This window comes from Hemitrygon akajei, chromosome 6 (genome assembly GCF_048418815.1).
Source record: "Hemitrygon akajei chromosome 6, sHemAka1.3, whole genome shotgun sequence".
In the NCBI taxonomy this organism is placed as follows: domain Eukaryota; kingdom Metazoa; phylum Chordata; class Chondrichthyes; order Myliobatiformes; family Dasyatidae; genus Hemitrygon; species Hemitrygon akajei.
In genome coordinates this window covers 64338503-64360006 of record NC_133129.1, presented here as the reverse complement: position 1 = coordinate 64360006, position 21504 = coordinate 64338503, and the positions used below count along the sequence as shown (strand labels likewise).

The window sequence follows — 21504 nt, the reverse complement described above, 5'->3', positions numbered from 1 at the left end:
GAGCAGTGGGCTAAGCACGTATCCTTGAGGTGTGCCAGTGTTGATTTTTAGTGAGGAGGAAATGTTATTTCTGATCTGCACTGACTGTGATCTCCCAATGAGGACATCAAGGATCCCATTGCAAAGGGAGGTACAGAAGCCCAGGTCTGGACCTTGTTGATTAGAACTGAGGGTACGATGGTGTTGAACACTGAGTTGTAATCAGTATTGCTTTGTCCAAGTGATTCAAGGCCAAGTGGAGAGCCAGCGAGATTGCATCTGCTGTAGACCTATTGTGGCAACAGGCAAAGTTCAGCGGGTCCAGTCCTTGCTTATCAGGAGTTGATTCTGGCCATGATCAACCTCTCAAAGCTCTTCATCACAGTATTTGTGAGTGCCACTGGCGATAGTCATTGAAGCAGCTCACCCTGCTCTTCGTGGGCACAGGTATGATTGTCGCCCTTTTGAAGCAGGTGGGATCCTTCGACTGCATCAGTGAGAGATGGAAGATGTCATTGCACACTCCTGCTGGTTAGTTGGCACAGGTTTTCAATGCCTAACCAGATACGCCATCAGCGTCTGACACCTTGCAAAGGCTCGCACTTTTCAAATATGTTCTGATGACATCCTCCAAGGCAGAGATCACAGGGTCACCAGACGCTGCAGGGATTTGCACTGGTGTAGAAAGCTGAGGTTTTGGAGAGGGTGCAGAAGAGGTTTACCAGGGTGTTGCCCATTGGAGATGTTGGAGAATTCTGGGTTGTTTTCTATGGAGTGTCCAGGGCTGAGGGGAAGCCCTGTAGGAACTGGAGCCCCCAGAGGAGACCCACATGTTCACAGGGAGAATGAATACAGACCTAGCACAGACAGAGCCAAAGACCAAGATTGAACTGGGGTCACTGGAGCTGTGAGCCTGCATTACCAAGCTGCCCTTCTGCTTCCCCATTCTAAACAGTCATGACCCATCACAGGCTCACTGCTTCCCACGCTGCAACAACAAATGAATTTCAAACATTCGCCATTTCATGCAAAGTTGTCGTAAAGGGTGTGGGAGAAAGGCAAGAATATTTTATAGGATATTTGGCTCTTGTGCCAGTTCCACTTTGTGACTAAATACTCAGACTCATTAAACAGTCTGAGCAATTATTCTTCTCTACTGTTGAAATAATGATGTGGGAATAAAATCCCTCATCCAAATTGTTTTGTTAAGCCACTCAGAGTTTTATAATGAAGTGAACAAACATTGCTCCATGTTGGTTTTCACATGTTGATTCCTTTATACCACCACAAGCAGATGAAAAAGATCATGAGAACTGGTATCTTCACTGGGAAACTGCACCCAAAATATAAGAACACTAGACCATAAGAAATATGAGCAGAATTAGGCCATTCGGCCCATTGAGTCTGCTCCAACATTCCATCAAAGCTTATTTACTATCCTTCTCAATCCAATTCTCCTGCCTTCTCCTATGTCCTTTGACCACCCTTACTAATCAAAAACCTATCATTAAGTACCCCCAGTGACTTGGCCTCCACAGCTGTCTTTGGAAATTGACTCTGGGTTTAGTTACAGGTCATGTTTTCCGGTTCAAGTTTAATTATCATTCAGCCATACCCATGAATACAGCCAAATGAAACAGTATTCCTCTGAGGCCATGGTGCAGCACACAGTACCAACAGTCACACACACTACATACTATACAATTACAATATCAGAAAAACATCCACTTACAAAAAATATATAAATCATAATGGTGGAGCCCAAGTCCCTGAGTACCGTGGCCTGTAGACTGATGGTGCACGGAGGTTGTCCTGGAGCCATGTTTCTGCAAGAACAAGCCCGCAGCAGTTCCTCATCTCGAGCAAGAGCAGCCGCAGATGAGTGCAATCCAGCTTGTCTTTCACCGAGTGAACACTGGAGGGCAGCACAGATGGGAGGGGCCTGCAGTAAACCCAGCACAGAATCCACAGCACGCAACCAGCTCTGGTGTCTTCATTCTCGGCGGCTGCAGCAGGCAACCCCAAGGCATGAGGGCCTGGTCAGCGCAACAATCGAGGCCACGCCACTCCGCTGTCGTCAGTCTTGCCAATAAACTAGTGAATCAGACTCGCAATATTCTACATTACCAATGTCCAACCGGGGGGCCTTGCAATCGCAACAAAACATCCAAGACAATCACCAGAACCCTATGTTGGACCATGCACTGCCTCCAAGCACCAGCTCTGACGCACTCTACCCTGGATGCCTGAAGCCTCTGGCAACACGGTCCACAACAACTCCAGCTCCACCACTATCGAGCAGCTCATTAACGGGGTAAACCTGATGTTCTCAATATCCTGCAGAGTCTTGCGATCCTAATAAAGGCTTAACGGCCAGACAATTGCACTCTTGTTTGGACTCAGAGAGGTTGCAGCAACCAAGCACACCCCCATCTTGTTGGATATTGAAGCAATACAAGGTGGCATTTAAGTACTCTCTTCTCTTTCCATGAAAAAGCATCCATTTGTAATTAAATGTGGTAAAATGGGGTAGGTCCATCTGCCCTGGATTTCACAGGAAAATACCAGCAATTTCCTGAGTAACCTTTAATATATTCACTCTTGGTTGACAGCGGTTCAGGGATTTCTGTGAGAACATGGAAGTCATGAAGTCACATTCATTTAGCTGAGATATTCTTCATAAAGGTGCTCCAGGGAGGAAGACCAAACTTGCAGCAGTAACCAGCACTTACAGTGCATGAACAACCCATGCCAGTTCAGACCTGGCAAGGATTGGTTTTCCATTTATTTCAATAGACGTGAAAGGCGGTAAGGAACTTGTCTGCATATTCAATTTTTTAATTGAATTTATTTAAACATTTTTGTTCACTTTTTAATTTTTTACATGTTTAATAATTTTAGCTTTAAGCTTTGAATGGCTTTTAATAGATCTTATTAAATTCTAAATATTTCTTAATGTCCAAACATTCTTCATCGTAATACCTTTGACAACCACCTTAGCTGGGGTGAATAGCTTTGCCATTCATCAGAATCCTTTGCAGTTGTTATGCGATGGGAGATTGCTCTGGTGTCATCCACCCCATCCCACCATATCTCGATATCTGAAGTGCACTCTCTGCATGGGATCTCACTGTGACAGTGGAGCTGGCTTCACCCAAGTTATTGCCAGGGCATCTGCACATGCTACGTTTAAACTCTCTTCGTAGATCAGTGAAGAGCACATAGGTGTGTGATCTAGTGCTGACTTGCCTTTTCCCAAGTACTAACACACCTAAAATATCACATACAAAACTGGAGGAACTCAGCAGACATCGACGGAGAGAGTTGTACAATTTGGCATTTTTGGACTAGACCATTCATCTACACCAGTCGAAAAGCCTTGACCTGAAATGCTGACTGTCTCTCCATAGATGGTACCTAACCCGATGAGTTCCTCTGTCACCTTGTGTTTTGTTCCAGATTCCAACATCTGCAGTTTCCTGTGGCTCTATCACACCTGAAGTATCTTTTTCCAGCAAAGATGTGATTTTAATTAGGACAGTGCATCGTTCACCTGCTAGTAGCTCCACTTGGGCTTTAATAATATTTATTGAACCACTTAGTGATTTAATTGGCCAGGTTTTTTTTTTACTAAGTTAATTGACTTTTTTGCATGGAACAGCTTTAAATGAATTCTGTACCAGCAGAAATTGCAGCAGGAGACCGAAGTCTGAAAATATTTGGGCTTGGTTTAAAAATTCCATGACTATTTGGCCGTTTCAGATTGCAGCGTGTTGATCAAATAAGTGGGGCTCAAATTTACAACATTTGTTTGATATGCTGTGTATTGTGTAGAAAATGATTTAGATCGTGTAGTATAGAGATTTACAGCTTGGCTCAGTTGCGCAGCCTTGTGGTATATCTGGTGCAATGCAGCAGTTACTGAGCAGCCGACAGCTACTCACTCACCTTCCCAACGTTGTTCTCATGTGAACTCTGAAAGCTTCCACAGGTACAAGGCATCATAGGACATCTTGTTTCAAAGGATTTCTACACCAGTCCTTACTCATTTATCATTCCAGTATTTGTTGCTTTAGACAGATTGCCCCCTAATGCCTCAACTTTAAAATTCTCATTTTTGTTTTTAAATCTCTTTCCGGCTGTGTTTGTCTCCTCTGTCATTCATACACCCCTGAACACCTCCACACCTCCACTCCTGACACATTCACACCTCTTTTTTCTAATCATTCATTCCACTGCTGTTGGTTCTTCTTGCAAATGTACAGGCCTCAAGATCTGGAATTTTTTCTGTAATTCATTTTCAACCTCTCCCTTTTGCTTTATAATGCCCCTTACAACCTAACTTTTGGTCACCTGCCTTATATGGCTCAGTGTCAAATCTGGTATGATACTTCTCCTCTGAATGCTCTGGAATATTTTGCTGTATCAAAAGTGCAAAATAAACTCTGGCTACTGATTTCATTATTTTAATGAAAATTCAGTGATGAATGAAAATTTAGTTAAAGAGCATAAAGGGGCACCTTTCACGAAATGTCAGTCCTGGTCTGTAAGTTTTTTATTCTTCCAAATAATTATTGACTTAAATTAGTGTCTAGTGTCTCTTAAAATTTAACTTTGACCAATTGTATCATTAAGTTTCCTGGTAATAACTTCTCGGGTTCAATCCCTCTCCCAATTTCATTCCATCCCTGGGAAGTTCCTTTAAAGGTTATTATTTAGAGTCATCCAGCATTGGAACAGGGCCTTCAGAGTGCCTCATCCGTGCCAACTGCCTGACCAGCTGAGTTCTTCCAGCATTTTGTGTGTGTGTTGCTCTGGATTTCCAGCATCTGCAGAATCTCTTGTGTTTAGGTTAACTGGCTGTATTTTAATCTATTATGGCATTGAAATAGACCATTTGATCCACCAGGTACATGCTGCATCCTAGCAGAACAATCCCAACAGACCCATTCCCCCTCTCCACATCCCTCCGGAGGCCTGGGTGCACTTTGTGAGTACCATTGAGAAGAGGACATACGCTATGAATGGTGGGGTCCTAGGGAGTACTGTGCAACGGAGGGACCGTGGTGTACGAGTACCTGGAATATACTGAGAGACTGGCGGAAGCATTGAAGCACTCTGTAGTTGAGCACGAAATGCCTAGGCATAGGATACTCAGACCGTGTGCTGAAAGATGGGATTAATACAGAGGGTGCCACTGGTCGGCGTAGGTATGGTATATTACTTGATAGATTACCCCTTACTGCAGTAGGTGACAGAACAATCAAAAGTGAAATGATAGACATGTGAGTGGGACTAAGTAACAGGACTGTGGGGGAAATAAGGAGAGGGGATGGAATGGGACTGATGGCCCAGGGCCAGCTATACCCGATGGATCAACTGGCTTCCCTGTAATAAGCAAGTATGCACTTTGCTGCATAAATGTTTAATACATAATAAGTTTTGATTAGAAAACTACCTGGTCCAGGCATGGAAGCTTTAGAATCCAAAGGATTTTAAAATCATAAAAAATGTATTTATTAAAAGTTTGTCAAAGAGAAACACAGTGTAGAAACAGGCCCTGAGAAGCTGCGCTGACATTTAAGTATCCATTTTCCCTAAACTGATTTTGTTCTCCCCGAATTCCTACCAACTCTCCCTTTTGTATAGTCTGTGGGAATTCTTCAATCGGATTGGCTGGATCATGGATCACAGTCACTGAGAACCAGGCCTGAATGACTGACAGCAAGGGGCAATCGCAACTTGGAGTGCCACCGACGTGAATGGATCTTTGAGGACACCAGTGGCTTTGTCACAGACCAGAACATGTGCTATTTGTTTCTGTCCGGGAACCTGCTCCTGGTCACTTCTGTTACCTGTGGTTCTTTGTTGTTTCTGCTCGGGTCCCGTTCGTAACTCTCCACGTAGAATCTTATGGTAGATCGCATACTCCCGGTCCCGCTCAACCTGAAGATGATTCTGGAGCCGTCTGTGAATGTCAATCGCAGCCCCTGCAGAAGAAAAAAATGAAAAGTTGTGTTTGTGCTGCACCTTTTACACTCTTTCAAAGCATTTTACAGGCAGCGAGTGGAGTCACTGTATTGTAGTAGTGAGCTTGCTTCAAGGTCAGCACCCAATTTTGCTCACTTAGAGCAAAGTAACTCCAGAGATAATTTCTGTTTCCAACAATTGTCATGGTATCTTTTACATCTACCAGAGAAAGCAGGTGGGGCATTGTTTGACATCTCACCTGTATGGTAGTACCTCTGACAAAGTGGCACTCCCTCAGTACTGCAGCGTAGCATCAGACTGGATTTTGTGCTCAAGTCTCCAGAATGGAACTTGAACGCAAAACCTTTTGATTCAGAGGTCAAAGAGGTGTGCACTGAGGCATGATTAACACTCTGTGAGAAAAGAATAGAAAGCTTCAGTCATGTTTTTTCCATGACATATCCAGTGGTAACTTTGACATGAAATGGAGCCAAATCCACCTAAAAGCTTGGATATGATGTTTCAAAAGGAGGCGGTGACCAGTCAATGACCTGCAACATTGCAGGAATTCCTAGAGAGCTGTATGACATCTGGGAATAGAGCAGGCACAATCACCACTAATAATCCGAAAAAATACCTTCATACAAGCACTGGCTATCAACTTCAGCAGGGAGTGTAGATTGGAATCACCTCCCTCCTGTGTTTTGGTTAACTAAAAGGCTTGCTGATGTTGATATAAACCAGCCCAGGGTAGGGGTCTTCAGGTTAAGTCAATCCTTCAGTATTGACCTGGAGACTCCAAGAACTGAAGAATAATTTCCAGAACTACAATGAAAAAAAAGCAGAACATCATAGGAGAAACATAACAAAAACAGTATTTTTTTTGAGACAAAGAGACTACAGATACACGAATCTGGAGTAACACATAAAAAGTTGGAGGAACTCCACAAGTCAAGCAGCATGCATAGAGGAAAATAAACAAGTTGATATTTCACATATTTTTAAATATTTGATTTGAAGACTATTGTTCATTTTCTCCAGAGAAAATGTTTGTTTTTTAAATTCAATTTTTTCTAGTAAGTCCTTTTTTCTTGCATGTTTTGATCATTGCAAATAGCTAACAAAAGCAATTGGATAGAAGCACGATCAATGCTAGTGTTAGACACTGGAAATACAATAGCTGTATACAGTAACTTATTGAAGCATGGAGAACTTATTTAACTGACAATTGAGAGTTATCCAATCAGGTGTGTTTATTTGCATTCCAAATGGAGAAGGAAAAATGGCATTTGAGTGGGTCCAAGGTACGTTTAAGAGAATAATCCTGGGAATGAAAAGGTTAGTATATGAGAAGTGTTTGATAGCTCTGGGCCTGTACTCACTGAAATTTAAAGGAATGAGGGAGTATGTTATTGAAATCTATTGAATATTGAAATGCCTAGATAGAGTGGATGTTAAGAAGAATTTTTTAATAGTGGGGGAGGAGTCTAGAACTAGGAGGTACAGCATCAGAATACAAAGGTGTTCTTTTAGACCATAAGACCATAAGAAATAGATACAGGATTAGGCCATTTAGCCCATCAAGTCTGCTCCATCGTTCCATCTTTGCTGATTTATTCTACCTCTCAACCCCTTTCTCCTGCTTTCTCCCTATAACCCTTACAAATCAAGAGCCTATCAACCTCCTCAGACAATTCATTGGGATGCCTCCTCTTTATTAACAAACTTTGTCTCCTACCAGTCAGTCAATATTCATGTTATTATCTTTCCTGTAATACCATAGGCTCTTACCTTGTTCAGGAGCTTCATGGGTGGCACCTTATCAAAAGCCTTCTGAAAATCCAAGGAAACAACATCCACTGATTCTCGTTCTTAATAATGGACTCCTATTCCCTGATGTCAGGCTAACCGGTTACAATTTCCTCTCTTATGCCTCCCTCCAGTCTAAAAGAGTGAAGTGACATTTGAAATTTTCCAGTCCTCAAGAAAATAGTGATTATTGAAAGACCATTACTAATGTCTCCACAAGCTTGCCAGCTACTTCTTTCAGAACACTGGGGTGTAGTCCATCTGGTTCAGATCACTTATCTACCCTCAGACCTTAAAGCTTCCCAAGCACCTCTCCTTAGTAATAGCAACTACACTCCCTTCTGTCCCCTGTCACTCTTGAATTTCTGGCATTTTTGCTGGTGTTTTCTACAGTGAAGACTGATGCAAAATACCTTTGAGTTTGTCCATCATTTCTTTGTTCCCTCATTACTACTATTTTCCCATGTCATTTTCCAGTGATTTGACCTCCCCTTCCATCTCACTTTTGCTTTTTATATATCTGAAATGACTTTTTGGTATCCTCTTATATTGGCTATCTTAATATTTCATTGCTTTTTTTCTTATTGATCTTTAGTTGCTTTCTGTTGGTTTTTAACAGCTTCTTATTCCTCAAACTGCCCACTAATATTTTGCTATTATGCCCTTTCTTTTGCTTTGATGTTGTCTTTGACTAACCCTGTCAGCCATAGCTGCCTTATCCTTCTTTAGAATATTTCTTCTTCTAGATCTATCTAGAATAGATGTATCTATCCTGCACCTTCTGAAATGCTCCCTGAAACTCCAGCCATTGCTGTTCTGCCATAATCACTGCTCGTGTCTCTTAATCAACTTTGACCAGCTCCTTTCTCATTCACTCCACTGTAATACTGATACATCTGATTTTAGATTTTCCCTGTCAAACTGCAGTGTGAATTCTATCTTATTATGATCATTCTCTCCTAAAGATTCCTTTACCTTAAGCTCCCTAATCAAATCAGGTTCATGGCACAACACCAAATCCAGACTTACCTTTTCCCTAGTGGGCTCAGCCAGAAGTTACTCTAAAAAGCCACCTTAAAGGCATTCAACAAAATTCTTCCCTTAGGATCCAACACTAACCTCACTTTCCCAATCTACCAGCATATTGAAATTCCCCTTGTAACATTGTCCGTTTTAAATGCCTTTTCTATCTCCTGTTGTCAGGAGATATCTCCTTCCTCTCCTGGAAGTTCTGGCAGTCTCCCACATATTGATAGCAGCTCCCTGACACCATCAAATTACCGGTATATACAATATCCCGGAAATTGATTTTTTGAGAGAGAGAGAGTGAGTGAGATAGAGAAAGAGAGAGAGAGAGAGCAAGAGAGAGAGAGAGCAAGAGAGTGTGAGCGAGTGAGCGAGAGAGAGAGAGAGAAAGAGAGAGAGAAAGCGTGCATGCGACATGGCAGAGTGTTCCAAAAAAAGAAAATATAAAACGTACTCCACCCCAGACTACACTAAAGTGTACCCCTGCCTAATAGGGGTAAAAAATAATGACAGTGTTTCTTGCTGCACTGTTTGCAACAGTGACTTTTCTATTGCCCATGGTGGGTTAAAATGTAAAAGACATGGTGAGGTGAGTTTAACAGGTGTCATTCATTCATTAGCACAGCTAACGTTATTTAAACTAGCTGGCTGGCTGCTAAGGAGCTACTCTATTACAGACATCCCACCTCTCCCGGGAGTCTCCTGCAAATTGATGGTGCTATCTCCCTGAAATGAGTTTTTGTGGGGTGGGATGTCTGTGTTGTAATTTGTACTCCATATCCTGCCTACTGTTCAGAGGCCTGTGTATAACTCCCATAGGGACTTTTTAACCTTCCAATTTCTTAACTCTTCCCACCAAGATTCTACATCTCCCAATCCTCTGTCACTTCTTTCTGAGGATTTGATTTCATTTCTTTACCAAGAGCCACACCACTCCTTCTGCCTATCTGCCTGTCCTTTGACCAGCGGCCAATCCAGACATCGGAAGTTTTGACAGGAGGGGACTTCAATCAGGTCCAGTGCCCGAGTACAAAAGGCAGCAAGTGGGTCAGTACAGCAAAAAAAACCGGCTTGGGCCAGCAATCAGTTGCACTTGGGATTGATTAGCAAGAGAAAATGAAAGGAAGGCAGGGGCAAGCGTAGTGGCCATCACCTGTGTGGACATAGTCAGAGAAGTGATCTTGAGGCTTTGGCTCTTTGAGACTTCAGTGAAGAGAGGCTTCAGTCAGAGAAAGCAAAGGAAAGAAAATACAAAGCTTTTTCATTCTCTTTATACCTGCTCAGCTAGGACAGTAGGGTTGACAAGCAGGATAGTGGAATGCTCGTTTTGCGGGAGACCTCCAGTGACCCTGATGACTACAACTGCGAGAAGTGCATCCAGCTGCAGCTTCTAGCATTAAGGAGTTGGAACTGGAACTGAGTGAACTCCGGGTCACTCAGGAGGCTGAGGGGATGATAGATAGGATATACAGAAAAGTAGTTACACCCAAGATGCAGGACACAGGATACTGGGTGACAGTCAGTAAGCGGAAAGGGAGAAAGGGGTTAAGGAGCCCGTGCAGAGTTGTCCTGTGGCCATCCCCCTCAACAACAGGTATATCACTTTGGCTACCGTTGGTGGGGAAGGGGGGGTGACCTAACAGAGGTAAGTTGCAGTGGTTGGGTCTCTGGCACTGAGTCTGCCTCTGTGACTCAGAAGAGAAGGGGGGAGAAGAAGCACGCTGTGGTGATAGGGATTTGTTAGGGGAATGGACAGGAAGTTCTGCGGGCAACAACGAGATTCCTGGATGGTATGTTGCCTCCTGGGTGCCAGGGACGGGATATCTCAGATGAAGTCCTCCAAAATTCTTAAGTGGGAGGGTGAATAGCCAGACGTTGTGGTCCATGTAGGCACCAATGACACGGGTAGGATGAGTGAAGAGGTTCTGCAAAGTGAGTTCAGGGAGTTAGGTTAATGGGCAGGACCTCCAGGGTTGTGTTCTCAGGACTGCTACCCATGCTACGTGTTAGTGAGCACACAATTAGGAAGATTATACAGTTTAATACCTGGCGAAGGAGTTGGGGTAGGAGGGAGGGCATTAGATTTTTGGATCCTTGAGCTCTCTTCCAGGGATGGTGGGACCTGAACAGAAGGGAGGGCCTGCACCTGAACTGGGCTGACTAATATCCCAGTGGGAAGGTTTGTTAACGCTGGGGTTTCAACTAGAGATGCAGGAGGATGGGAACCAGAGTGCCAGAACAGTTAGTGGAGAGGTTGTGGGGGCAGGTGTGGTAAGACCTCAGACAAAGTTAAGAATCAAAAGGTTGAGCATGGTGCAACTTGTGTTCTGAGCTGTGTATATTTCAATGCAAGAAGTATCATAGGAAAGGTGGTTAATAGTGCTAAAGATGAGGTGTCTGGTTTACAAACAGAGGCAATGTGTAATGAAGAGAGGCTGCTGTTAGGGCAAAATTGCAAAGAACAGGATGAGTTGCAGCGTAGAAAGTGGACAAAATCTAAAAGGGTGAATACAGGACTAAAGGTGTTGTGTCTGAATGTGTGCAGTATACGGAATAAGGTAGATGAATTTGCAGCACAGCCATGATGCTGTTGGCATCAATGAATCGTGGTTGAAAGAAGATTACAGCTGGGAGCTTAATGTCCAAGGATACACATTGTGTGGAAGGCAGAGGGGGCAGCGTTGCTTGGTTCGTAAGAAATCAAATCATTAGAAGCAGGTGACACAGGATCAGCAGGTGTTGAATCATTGTGGAAACAGCTAAGGTGCTGCAAGGGTAAAAAGACTGGAATTTCTGGAGGCAATTTGGAAGACAAAGGATATATACATACCAAAGAGGAATAAATATTCTAAAGGCAAGGTGACACAGCTATGGCTAACAAGAGCAGTTAAAGCCACATAAAAGCCAAAGAGAGGGCATATAACAGAGCAGGAATTAGGAGGGAATTAGAGGATTGGGAAGCTTTTAAAAAACAACAGAAGGCAATTTTTAAAAATCTTTAAGAAGGTAAAGATGGAATACTAAAGTAAGCTAGCCAATAATACTAAAGAAGATAAAATGTGAGATATTGAACTGCTGTCAAAGAGTTTCAGATTAAAAATTGTATCTATTATATTCTTATCTGGACTTGTAGGAAATGTATGTAGTTGGGATCTTAAAAAATCTCTAATCTGTAAATATCAAAAAAGTGGGTATTGGAAAAGTTAAGTTTCGTTGAAAGTTGCACAAAAGAAGAGCGATTCCCTCCATCAAACAAATCCTGAAATTGTTTAATACCCGATCTAGCCCATTCTTTAAAATATAGGTCCATTAAAGGTGGTTTAAAAAAACAATTAGACAAGATGGGACTTGAGAGGGAGAATGTTTTCTAAACTGTAACCAAATCCTCAAAGTATGTTTGACCACCACATTGTCAGTTAGTTTATTTAAAGATAGTGGAAGTGAGGATCCAAGTAAAGAAATAATGGAAAATTTCATAACAGAATTGACTTCCAAAGAAACCCATACAGGCAATTTGCCAGGTTAATGTAATCTATCCAGAACGAAATATTTTGCATATTAACTGCCCAATAATATTATCTAAAATTGGGTAAGGCAAAGCCTCCGTTCTGTTTGTTTTTTTGAAGGTGAACTTTATTTATTTGAGGTTTTTTATTCTTCCATATATAGGAAGAAAGAATTGAATCCAAAGAGTCAAAAAAAATTTAGAAATAAAAACAGGCACAGCTTGAAAAAGGTATATAAATTTGGGTAAGATATTCATCTTAATAGAATTAATTCAGCCAGTCAGTGATAAAGAGAGAGGCAACCAATTAGAAAGTGTTTTTTTAACATAATTCAATAAAGTAAAAAAATTTTCCTTAAATAAATCTTTATAATTCTTAGTGATTATTACTCCTAAATACATGAATTGTTTTCTTAAAATTTTAAAAGGCAGATTAATATCAGATGGTATTAAATTGTTTAAAGGAAACAGTTTACTCTTATGTAAATTTAATTTATATCCTGAGAACTGACTAAAATTAGTCAGTAAACAGAACACAAATGGTAAAGAGGTTGTAATATTAGATATGAAAAACAATAAGTCATCAGCATAGAGTGACACTTTATGAATAGTATCTCTCCTTAAAATACCAGTAATCTCTTTAGACTCTCAAAAAGCAATTGCTAAGGGTTCTAATGCCAAATCAAAAAGCAGAGGGCTCAAAGGACAGCCTTGTCTAGTTTCATGGTGGAGTTTAGGTATCTGCATTTACGATCTGCTGTTGGGACTGAAAAAGACGTCTTTAGATAAAATTAAAGGAGACTGGGAAAAGGATTTACAGATTCTTATATCTGAAGAGAACTGGAAGACTATTTTAAAATTGATTAATTTTTCATCATTATATGCTCGTCATTCTTTATTACAATTCAAAGTGGTATATAGAGTTCATATGTCTAAAGACAAGCTTTCTCGTTTCTACGCAGATCTTTCCCCCTACTGTGATAGATGTACTAATGGAGTGGTCACACTAACTCATATGTGTTGGACATGTTCAAGTGTTGAAAAATTTTGGAAAGATGTATTTCAAACTTTTTCTATACTCTTCAATGTTAGTTTTAAGCCCAATCCCTTGACTGCCATGTTTGGTATTGTTGAGGATAGTATTACAAAACTGAAGCTATCTAATTTGCGGGTATTGGCTTTATGTCTCTTGTGGCCAGGAGGGCGATCTTGCTCAAGTGGAAGGAGGCTGCCCCGCCCACTCATGCTCAATGGCTATCTGAAGTTATGTTGTGCCTTGATCTAGAGAAGATTTGTTGTTCAATTTCAGATTCTAAACATGATTTTCTAATGATAGTTATTTTCATTATCTTTGAACTGTTATTAAAGTATGGTTCTGAGCCATTATTATTATAATATTATATGGTAAGGTAATTTTTTTCTCTTTTTTCCACCAACCAGCTCATTTTGGTAGTGGGGGTAGATTTTTTATAATAAAATACAATCATTTTACTTTATTTCATTTCATAATTCAATCTTTTTTCTACATGATTGATTTGGAATATGGGATACTGTGATCATATTACAGTGATTTAAATATAATGTAATTTGTATTACTTGTATCCTTATGAATTTTGTATTTATATCCATGCAATTTATATAATATTAATAAAAATATTGAAAGAGAAGATACCAAAAGTTTCTTCAGACACATAAAGTGTAAAAGAAAGATGTGTGTGGAAATCAGACCACTGGGAAACAATGCTAGAGAGGTAGTAATGGGGGGACAATGAAATGGTGGATGAACTAAATCAGTATTTTGCATCAGGATCACTGTGGAAGACACTAAACATATGGTGGAAGCAAATTGCAAATGTCACTCTACACTTCAAGAAGGGAGAGAGTCAGAAGAAAGGAATCTATAGGCCCGTTAGTCTAATCTCAGTGGTTGGGAAGATGCTGGAATTGATTATTAAGGATGAGGTCTCAGGATACTTGGAAGAACATAAGCCATAGTCAGCATGGTTTCCTCAAGGGAAAACCTTTCTGACAAATCTGTTGAAATTCTTTGAAGAAATAACTAACAGGATAGACAAAGGAGAATCAGCTGATGTTGTGTACTTAGATTTTCAGAAAACCTTTGAGAAGGTGCCACACATGAGGCTGCATTTCAAGCTATGAGCCCATGGTATTACAGGAAAGATTCTAGCATGGATAAAGCAGTGGCCGATTGGCAGGAAGCAAAGAGTGGGAGTAAAGGGAGCCTTTTCTGGCTGGCTGCTGGTGACTAGTGGTGTTCCACGGGGGTCTGTGTTGAGACTGATTCCTTTTACATTATATGTCAAATGATTTGGATGATGGAATTGATGGCTTTGTTGTAAAGTTTGTGGACAATATGAAGATAGGTGGAGGGGCAGGTAGTTTTGAGGAAGTAAAGAGGCTACAGAAGGACTTATATTAGGAGAATTGGCAAAGAAATGGCAGATGGAATAGTGTCGGGAAGTTTATGGTCATGCACTTCGGTAGAAGTAATGAAAGTGCTGACTATTTTCTAAATGGAAACAAAATATAAAAAACTGACATGCAAAGGGATTTGGGAGTCCTTGTGCATGATTCCCTAAAGATTAATTTACAGGTTGAGCCTGTAGTGAGCAGGGCAAATGCAAAGTTAGCATTCATTTCAGAGGGCTAGAATATAAAAGCAAGGTTGTAATGCGGAAACTTTATAAAGAAATGGTGAGACTTGGAGTATTGTGAGCAGTTTTGGGCCCCTTGTCTTTGAAAGCATGTGCTGAAACTAGAGAGGGTTCAAAGGAGGTTCACAAAAATGATTCCAGCATTGAATGGCTTGTTATATGAAGACCATTTACTGAATTTACTGAAATTCAGAAGAATGAGAGGTGACCTCATTTAACCCTGTCGAATGCTGAAAGGCCTCGATAGAGTGGATGTGGAGAGAATGTTTCCTATGGTGGGAGAGTCTAAGACCAGAGGACACAGCCTCAGAATAAGGGGTGTCCTTATTGAATGGAGATGAGTAGGAATTTCTTTAGCAAGAGAGTGGTGAATCTGTGGAATTCTTTGCTACAGGCAGCTGTGGAGGCCGAGTCTTTGTGTATATTTAAGACAGAGATTGATAGTTTCTTGATTGGTCAGGGCATGAAGTAATATGGGGAGAAGGCAGGAGATTGGGGTCGAGAGGAAAATTGGATTAACCTTGATAAAATGGTGGAGTAGACTCGATGGGCCAAATGGCCTAATTCTGTTCCTATGTCTTATGGCCTTATTTACACTGTATATTTTTGGATGTTAAACTCAGAACAGTGATCTTCTTTCAGCCACGACTCAATGTCACACTTGCTGATTTCTAACTGAACTACAAGATAATCTACCTTATTTTGTGCACTTCATGCATTCAAATATAACACCTTCAGTGCTATGTTCATCACCCTTCTCAATTTTGCCCGCATTTTACTGGAAGTTAAATTCTTACGGCTTTCTAGACTTCTTGTCTTTTTATTAATTGTGGAGACTTTTGTAATCTCTCCTGCACTCTCCTTCCCCTTTCTTTTATCCTCCCTTTTTTAATCTATTGAACCCACTCCCTTATTATTTAGTTTAAAGATACCACCCGTTCCACTGACTGCAATTTTGCCCAATCAATCACCTATCCCTCCTCACAGTCTCACTACATGTTTCATTTCCATGTATACCAAGTTCCCCACTCTGCCCTATCACTCCGGTTCCCATCCCCCTATCAAATTAGTTTTAACTCTCCCCAACTCTGGCAAACATGTCCACAAGGATATTGGCCTCCCGTAGGTTCAGATGTAATCTGTCCTTCCCCAGAAGATATTCCAATGATCCTGATATCTGAAACCCTGCACCTTGCACCCATTACTCTGCCATGCATTCATCTGCCAAATCAGCCTGTTCGTACCCTCACTGCATGACACAAGCAGCAATCCAGAAATTACTACCCTTCAAATTTCAACATAAAACTCCTATATTCCTTCTTCAGGGCCTTATCTATTTTTGTACCTTTATCAACAACTTCCAGCTATTCATCCTCCCCCTTTAGAATGCCATGGACTCCATCCAAGATGTCCCTGATCCTGGCATGTAGGAGGCAACATACTATCTGGGTATCTGTTTCATGTCCATGGAATCTCCTATCTGCTCCTTCATCAAATGTAAGGTGTCCCAACTGCTGTGAGTGCAGCCCGGCATCTCACTAGCAAGCAAAGGAAGACACCAGTTCTCATCAGACGATCAGAGGTGGAGAGGGTCAGCAACTTTAAATTTCTCCGTGTTATGATTTCTGACGGCCTGTCCTGTGCCCAGCATTTAAAATGCGATTACGAAGAAAGCACAGCAGTGGCTCTACTTCCCAAGGAGATTGTGCAGATTTAAGATGACATTTAAAAATTTGACAGATCTCTAGAAATGTGTAGTGGAGAGTATATTAACTGGCTGCATCACATCTTGATATCGAAAAGGCAATGCCCTTGAATGGAAAATCCTAAAACATGTAGTGGATATCGTCCAGTCCATTCTGTGTAAAGCCTTCCCCACAATTGAGCATTGCTGCAGGAAATCAGCATCCATCTTCAGGGACCCCACCACTCACCACCCAGGTCATTCATGCTCTCTTCAGGGACCCCCACCACCCACCACCCAGGTCATGCTCTCTTCAGGGACCCCCACCACCCACCACCCAGGTCATGCTCTCTTCAGGGACCCCCACCACCCACCACCCAGGTCATGCTCTCTCCTCGCTGCTGCCTCCAGGAAGAAAGTACAGGAGCCTCAGGGCTCACACCACCAGGTTCAGAAACAGTTATTACTCCTCAACAAAAAGGTTCTTGAATCAAAGGGGATAAATTCACTTAACTTCACTAGCCCAATCACTGCACTGTTCCCACAACCTATAGACTCACTTTCAGGGACTCTTCATCTCATGTTCTCGATAGTTAGAAACATAGAAAACCAACAGCACAATACAGGCCCTTCGGCCTACTATGCTGTGCCGAACATGTACTTACCTTATAACTACCTAGGCTTACACATAGCCCTCTATTTTTCAAAGCTCTATATATCCATCCAGGAGTCTCTTAAAAGACCCTATCATTTCCGCCTCCACCACCGCCACCGGCAGCCCATTCCACACACTCACCACTCTCTGTGTAAAAAAAACTTAACTCTGCAATCTCCTCTGTATCTTCTTCCAAGCACCTTAAAACCATGCCCTCTCCTGCTAGCCATTTCAGCCCTGGGAAAAAACCTCTGACTATCCACATGATCAATACCTCTCATTATCTTGTACTCCTCTATCAGGTCACCTCTCATCCTCTGTCGCTCCAAGGAGAAAAGGCCCGAGTTCACTCAACCTATTCTCATAAGGCATGCTCCCCAATCCAGGAAACATCCTTGTAAATCTCCTCTGCAATCTTTCTATAGTTGCCACATCCTTCCTGTAGTGAGGCGACCAGAACAGAGCACAGTACTCCAAGTGGGGTCTGACCAGGGTCCTATATAACTGTAACATTACCTCTTGTCTCTTAATTCAATCCCACGATTGATAACGGCTGAAGCACCGTATGACTTCTTAACCACAGAGTCAACCTGCGTAGTAGCTTTGAGTATCCTATGGACTCGGACCTCAAGATCCCTCTGATCCTCCATGCTGCCAAGAGTCTTACCATTAATATTATATTCTGCCATCATATTTGACCTACCAAAATGAACCACTTCACACTTATCTGGGTTGAACTCCATCTGCCACTTCTCAGCCCATTTTTGCATCCTATCAATGTCTCACTGTAACTTCTGACAGCCCTCCACACTATCCACAACAGCCCCAACCTTTGTGTCATCAGCAAATTTACTAACCCATCCCTCCACTTTCTCATCCAGGTCTTTTACAAAAATCACAAAGAGTAGGGGTCCCAGAACAGATCCCTGAGGCATACCACTGGTCACTGACCTCCATGCAGAATATGACCTGTCTATAACCACTTTTTGTCTTCTGTGGGCAAGCCAGTTAGTTCTGGATCCACAAAGCAATGTCCCCTTGGATCCCATGCCTCCTTACTTTCTCAATAAGCCTTACATGGGGTACCTTATCAAAAGCCTTGCTAAAATCCATATACATGACATCTATGGCTCTACCTTCATCAATGTGTTTAGTCACATCCTCAAAAAATTCAATCAGGCTCATAAAGCACGATCTGCCTTTGACAAAGCCATGCTGACTATTCCTAATTATATTATGCCTCTCCAAATGTTCATAAATCCTGCCTCTCAGGATCTTCTTCATCAGCTTACCAACCACTGAAATAAGACTCACTGGTCTATAATTTCTTGGGCTATCCCTACTCCTCCCTTTCTTGAATAAGGGAACAACATCCATAGAACCATAGAACATTACAGCACAGAAACAGGCCTTTTGGCCCTTCTTGGCTGTGCTGAACCATTTTTCTGCCTAGTCCCACTGACCTGCACCTGGACCATATCCCTCCATACACCTCTCATCCATGTACCTGTCCAAGTTTTTCTTCAATGTTAAAAGTGAGCCCGCATTTACCACTTCATCTGGCAGCTCATTCCACACTACCACCACACTCTGTGTGAAGAAGCCTCCCCCCCCCCAAATGTTCCCTTTAAACTTTTCCCCTTTCACCCTTAACCCATATCCTCTGGTTTTTTTTCTCCCCTAGCCTCAGTGGAAAAAGCCTGCTTGCATTCACTATATCTATACCCATCATAAGTTTATATACCTCTATCAAATCTCCCCTCATTCTTCTACGCCCCAGGGAATAAAGTCCTAACCTATTCAACTTTTCTCTGTAACTCAGTTTCTCAAGTCCCGGCAACATCTTTGTAAGCTTTTCTGCACGCTTTCAACCTTATTAGTTTCCTTCCTGTAATTCGGTGACCAAATCCGCAACCCTCCAATCCTCCAGAACCTCTCCTGTCCTCATTGATGATGCAAAGATCATTGCCAGAGGCTCAGCAATCCTTGCTTCCCACAGTAGTCTGGGGTACATCCTGTCTGGTCCCGGTGACTTATCCAACCTGATGCTTTCCAAAAGCTCCAGCACATCCTTTTCCTTAATATCTACATGCTCAAGCTTTTCAGTCCACTGCAAGTCATCCCTACAATCGCCAAGATCCTTTTCCATAATGTATACTGAAGCAAAGTATTCGATAAGTACCTCTGCCATCTCCTCCGGTTCCACACACACTTTTCCACTGTCACACTTGATTGGTCCTATTCTCTCACGTCTTACCCTTTTGCTCTTCACATCCATGCCTTGGGGTTTTCCTTAATTCTGTCTGCCAAGGCCTTCTCATGGCCCCTTCTGGCTCTCCTAATTTCATTCTTCCTGCTAACCTTATAATCTTCTAGATTTCTATCATTACCTAGTTTTTTTGTGAACCTTTTGTAAGCTCTTCTTTTCTTCTTGACTAGATTTACAACAGCCTTAATACACCACGGTTCCTGTACCCGACCATCCATTCCCTGTGTCATTGGAACGTACCTACGCAGAATGCCACGCAAATATCCCCTGAACATTTGCCACATTTTTTCTGTACAGTTCCCTGAGAACATCTGATTCCAATTTATGCTTCCAAGTTCCTGCCTGATAGCCTCATATTTCCCCTTACTCCAATTAAACATTTCCCTAACATATCTGTTCCTATCCCTCTCCAATGCTATGGTAAAGGAGATAGAATTGTGATCTCTATCTCCAAAATGTTCTCACACTGAGAGACCTGACACCTGACCAGGTTCATTTCCCAATACCAGATCAAGTACAGCATCTCCTCTTATAGGCTTATCTATATATTGTGTCAAGAAACCTTCTTGAACACACCTAACAAACTCCACACCATCTAAACTCCTCACTCCAGGAAGATGCCAATCAATATTTGGGAAATTAAAATCCTCCTACCACAACAACCCTATTATTATTACTCCTTTCCAGAATCTGTCTCCCTATCTGCTCCTCAATGTCCCTGTTACTATTGGGCAGTCTATAAAAGACACCCAGTAGTGTTATTGACCCCTTCCTATTCCTAACTTCCACCCACAGAGACTCTGTAGACAACCCTTCCATGACATCCTCCTTTTCTGTAGCCATGACACTATCTCTGATCAACAGTGCCACACCCCCACCTCTTTTGCCTCCCTCCCTGTCCTTTCTGAAACATCTAAAGCCTGGCACTTGAAGTAGCCATTCCTGCCCCTGCACCATCCAAGTCTCTGTAATGGCCACAACATCATAGCTCCAAGTGCAGATCCACACTCTAAGCTCATCTGCTTTATTCATAATGTTCCTCACATTAAAATAGACACATCTCAAATCATCGGTCTGAGTGTGTCCCTTCTCTATCACTTGTCTATCCTCCCTCTCGCACTGTCTCCAAGCTTTCTCTATTTGTGACCCAACCTCCCTTTCCTCCATCACTTCAGTTCGGTTCCCACCCCCCACCAATTATAGTTTAAACTCTCCCCAGTAGCCTTTGGAAACCTCCCCGCCAGGATATTGGTCCCCCTCAGATTCAAGTGCAACCCATTTTTTCTGTACAGCTGACACCTGCCCCAGAAGGGGTCCCAATGATCCAGAAATCTGAAACCCTGCCCCTGCTCCAATCCCTCAGCCAGGCATTTATCCTCCACCTCATTCTATTCCTATTCTCACTGTCACATGGCACCAGCAGTAATCCCGAGATTACTACCTTTGAGGTCCTGCTTCTCAACTTCCTTCCTAACTCCCTGTAGTCTGTTTTCAGGACCTCAAAGTTATTGCCTATTTCTTTACTATTATTATTTCCTTCATTTGTATTTGCACAGTTTCTTGTCTTTAGCACGCTGGTTATGCACCCAGTTCGTGCGGTATTTCATTGATTATATTATGGTTATTATTCTATAATGGATTTGTTGAGTATGCCTGCAAGAAAATGAATCTCAGGATTGTATATGGTGACATATATGAACTTTGATAATAAATTTACTTTCAACTTTGAACTTTGAAGCAAGGAATTACTAAATAAGTTATATTACATCAACTGCATGCTACATGCTGTGGCTCCATGCCTTAGAGTCAGAAAGCAAAAGATTAAAATCCTTAATTGTCTTTTGTCACCAATAAGCTTCTATCAGTGGCCACCTAGCATCCACTTGAGCAAATAGATAAAGACCTTCGTGTAAAACATGAGGCTGATTACAC

At 41.9% G+C, this 21504-nt stretch overlaps 1 protein-coding gene across 1 annotated transcript in view; it reads right to left on the bottom strand.

The window, feature by feature from the left end:
- The window catches only part of pgm5 (phosphoglucomutase 5), a 185593-nt gene that overhangs the window by 7303 nt on the left and 156786 nt on the right, over positions 1 to 21504 (bottom strand). Inside the window, exon 10 of the mRNA XM_073048482.1 lies at positions 5835 to 5969. Coding sequence (XP_072904583.1) covers positions 5835 to 5969 — 135 coding nt within the window. The remainder of the gene's footprint in view (positions 1 to 5834; positions 5970 to 21504) is intronic.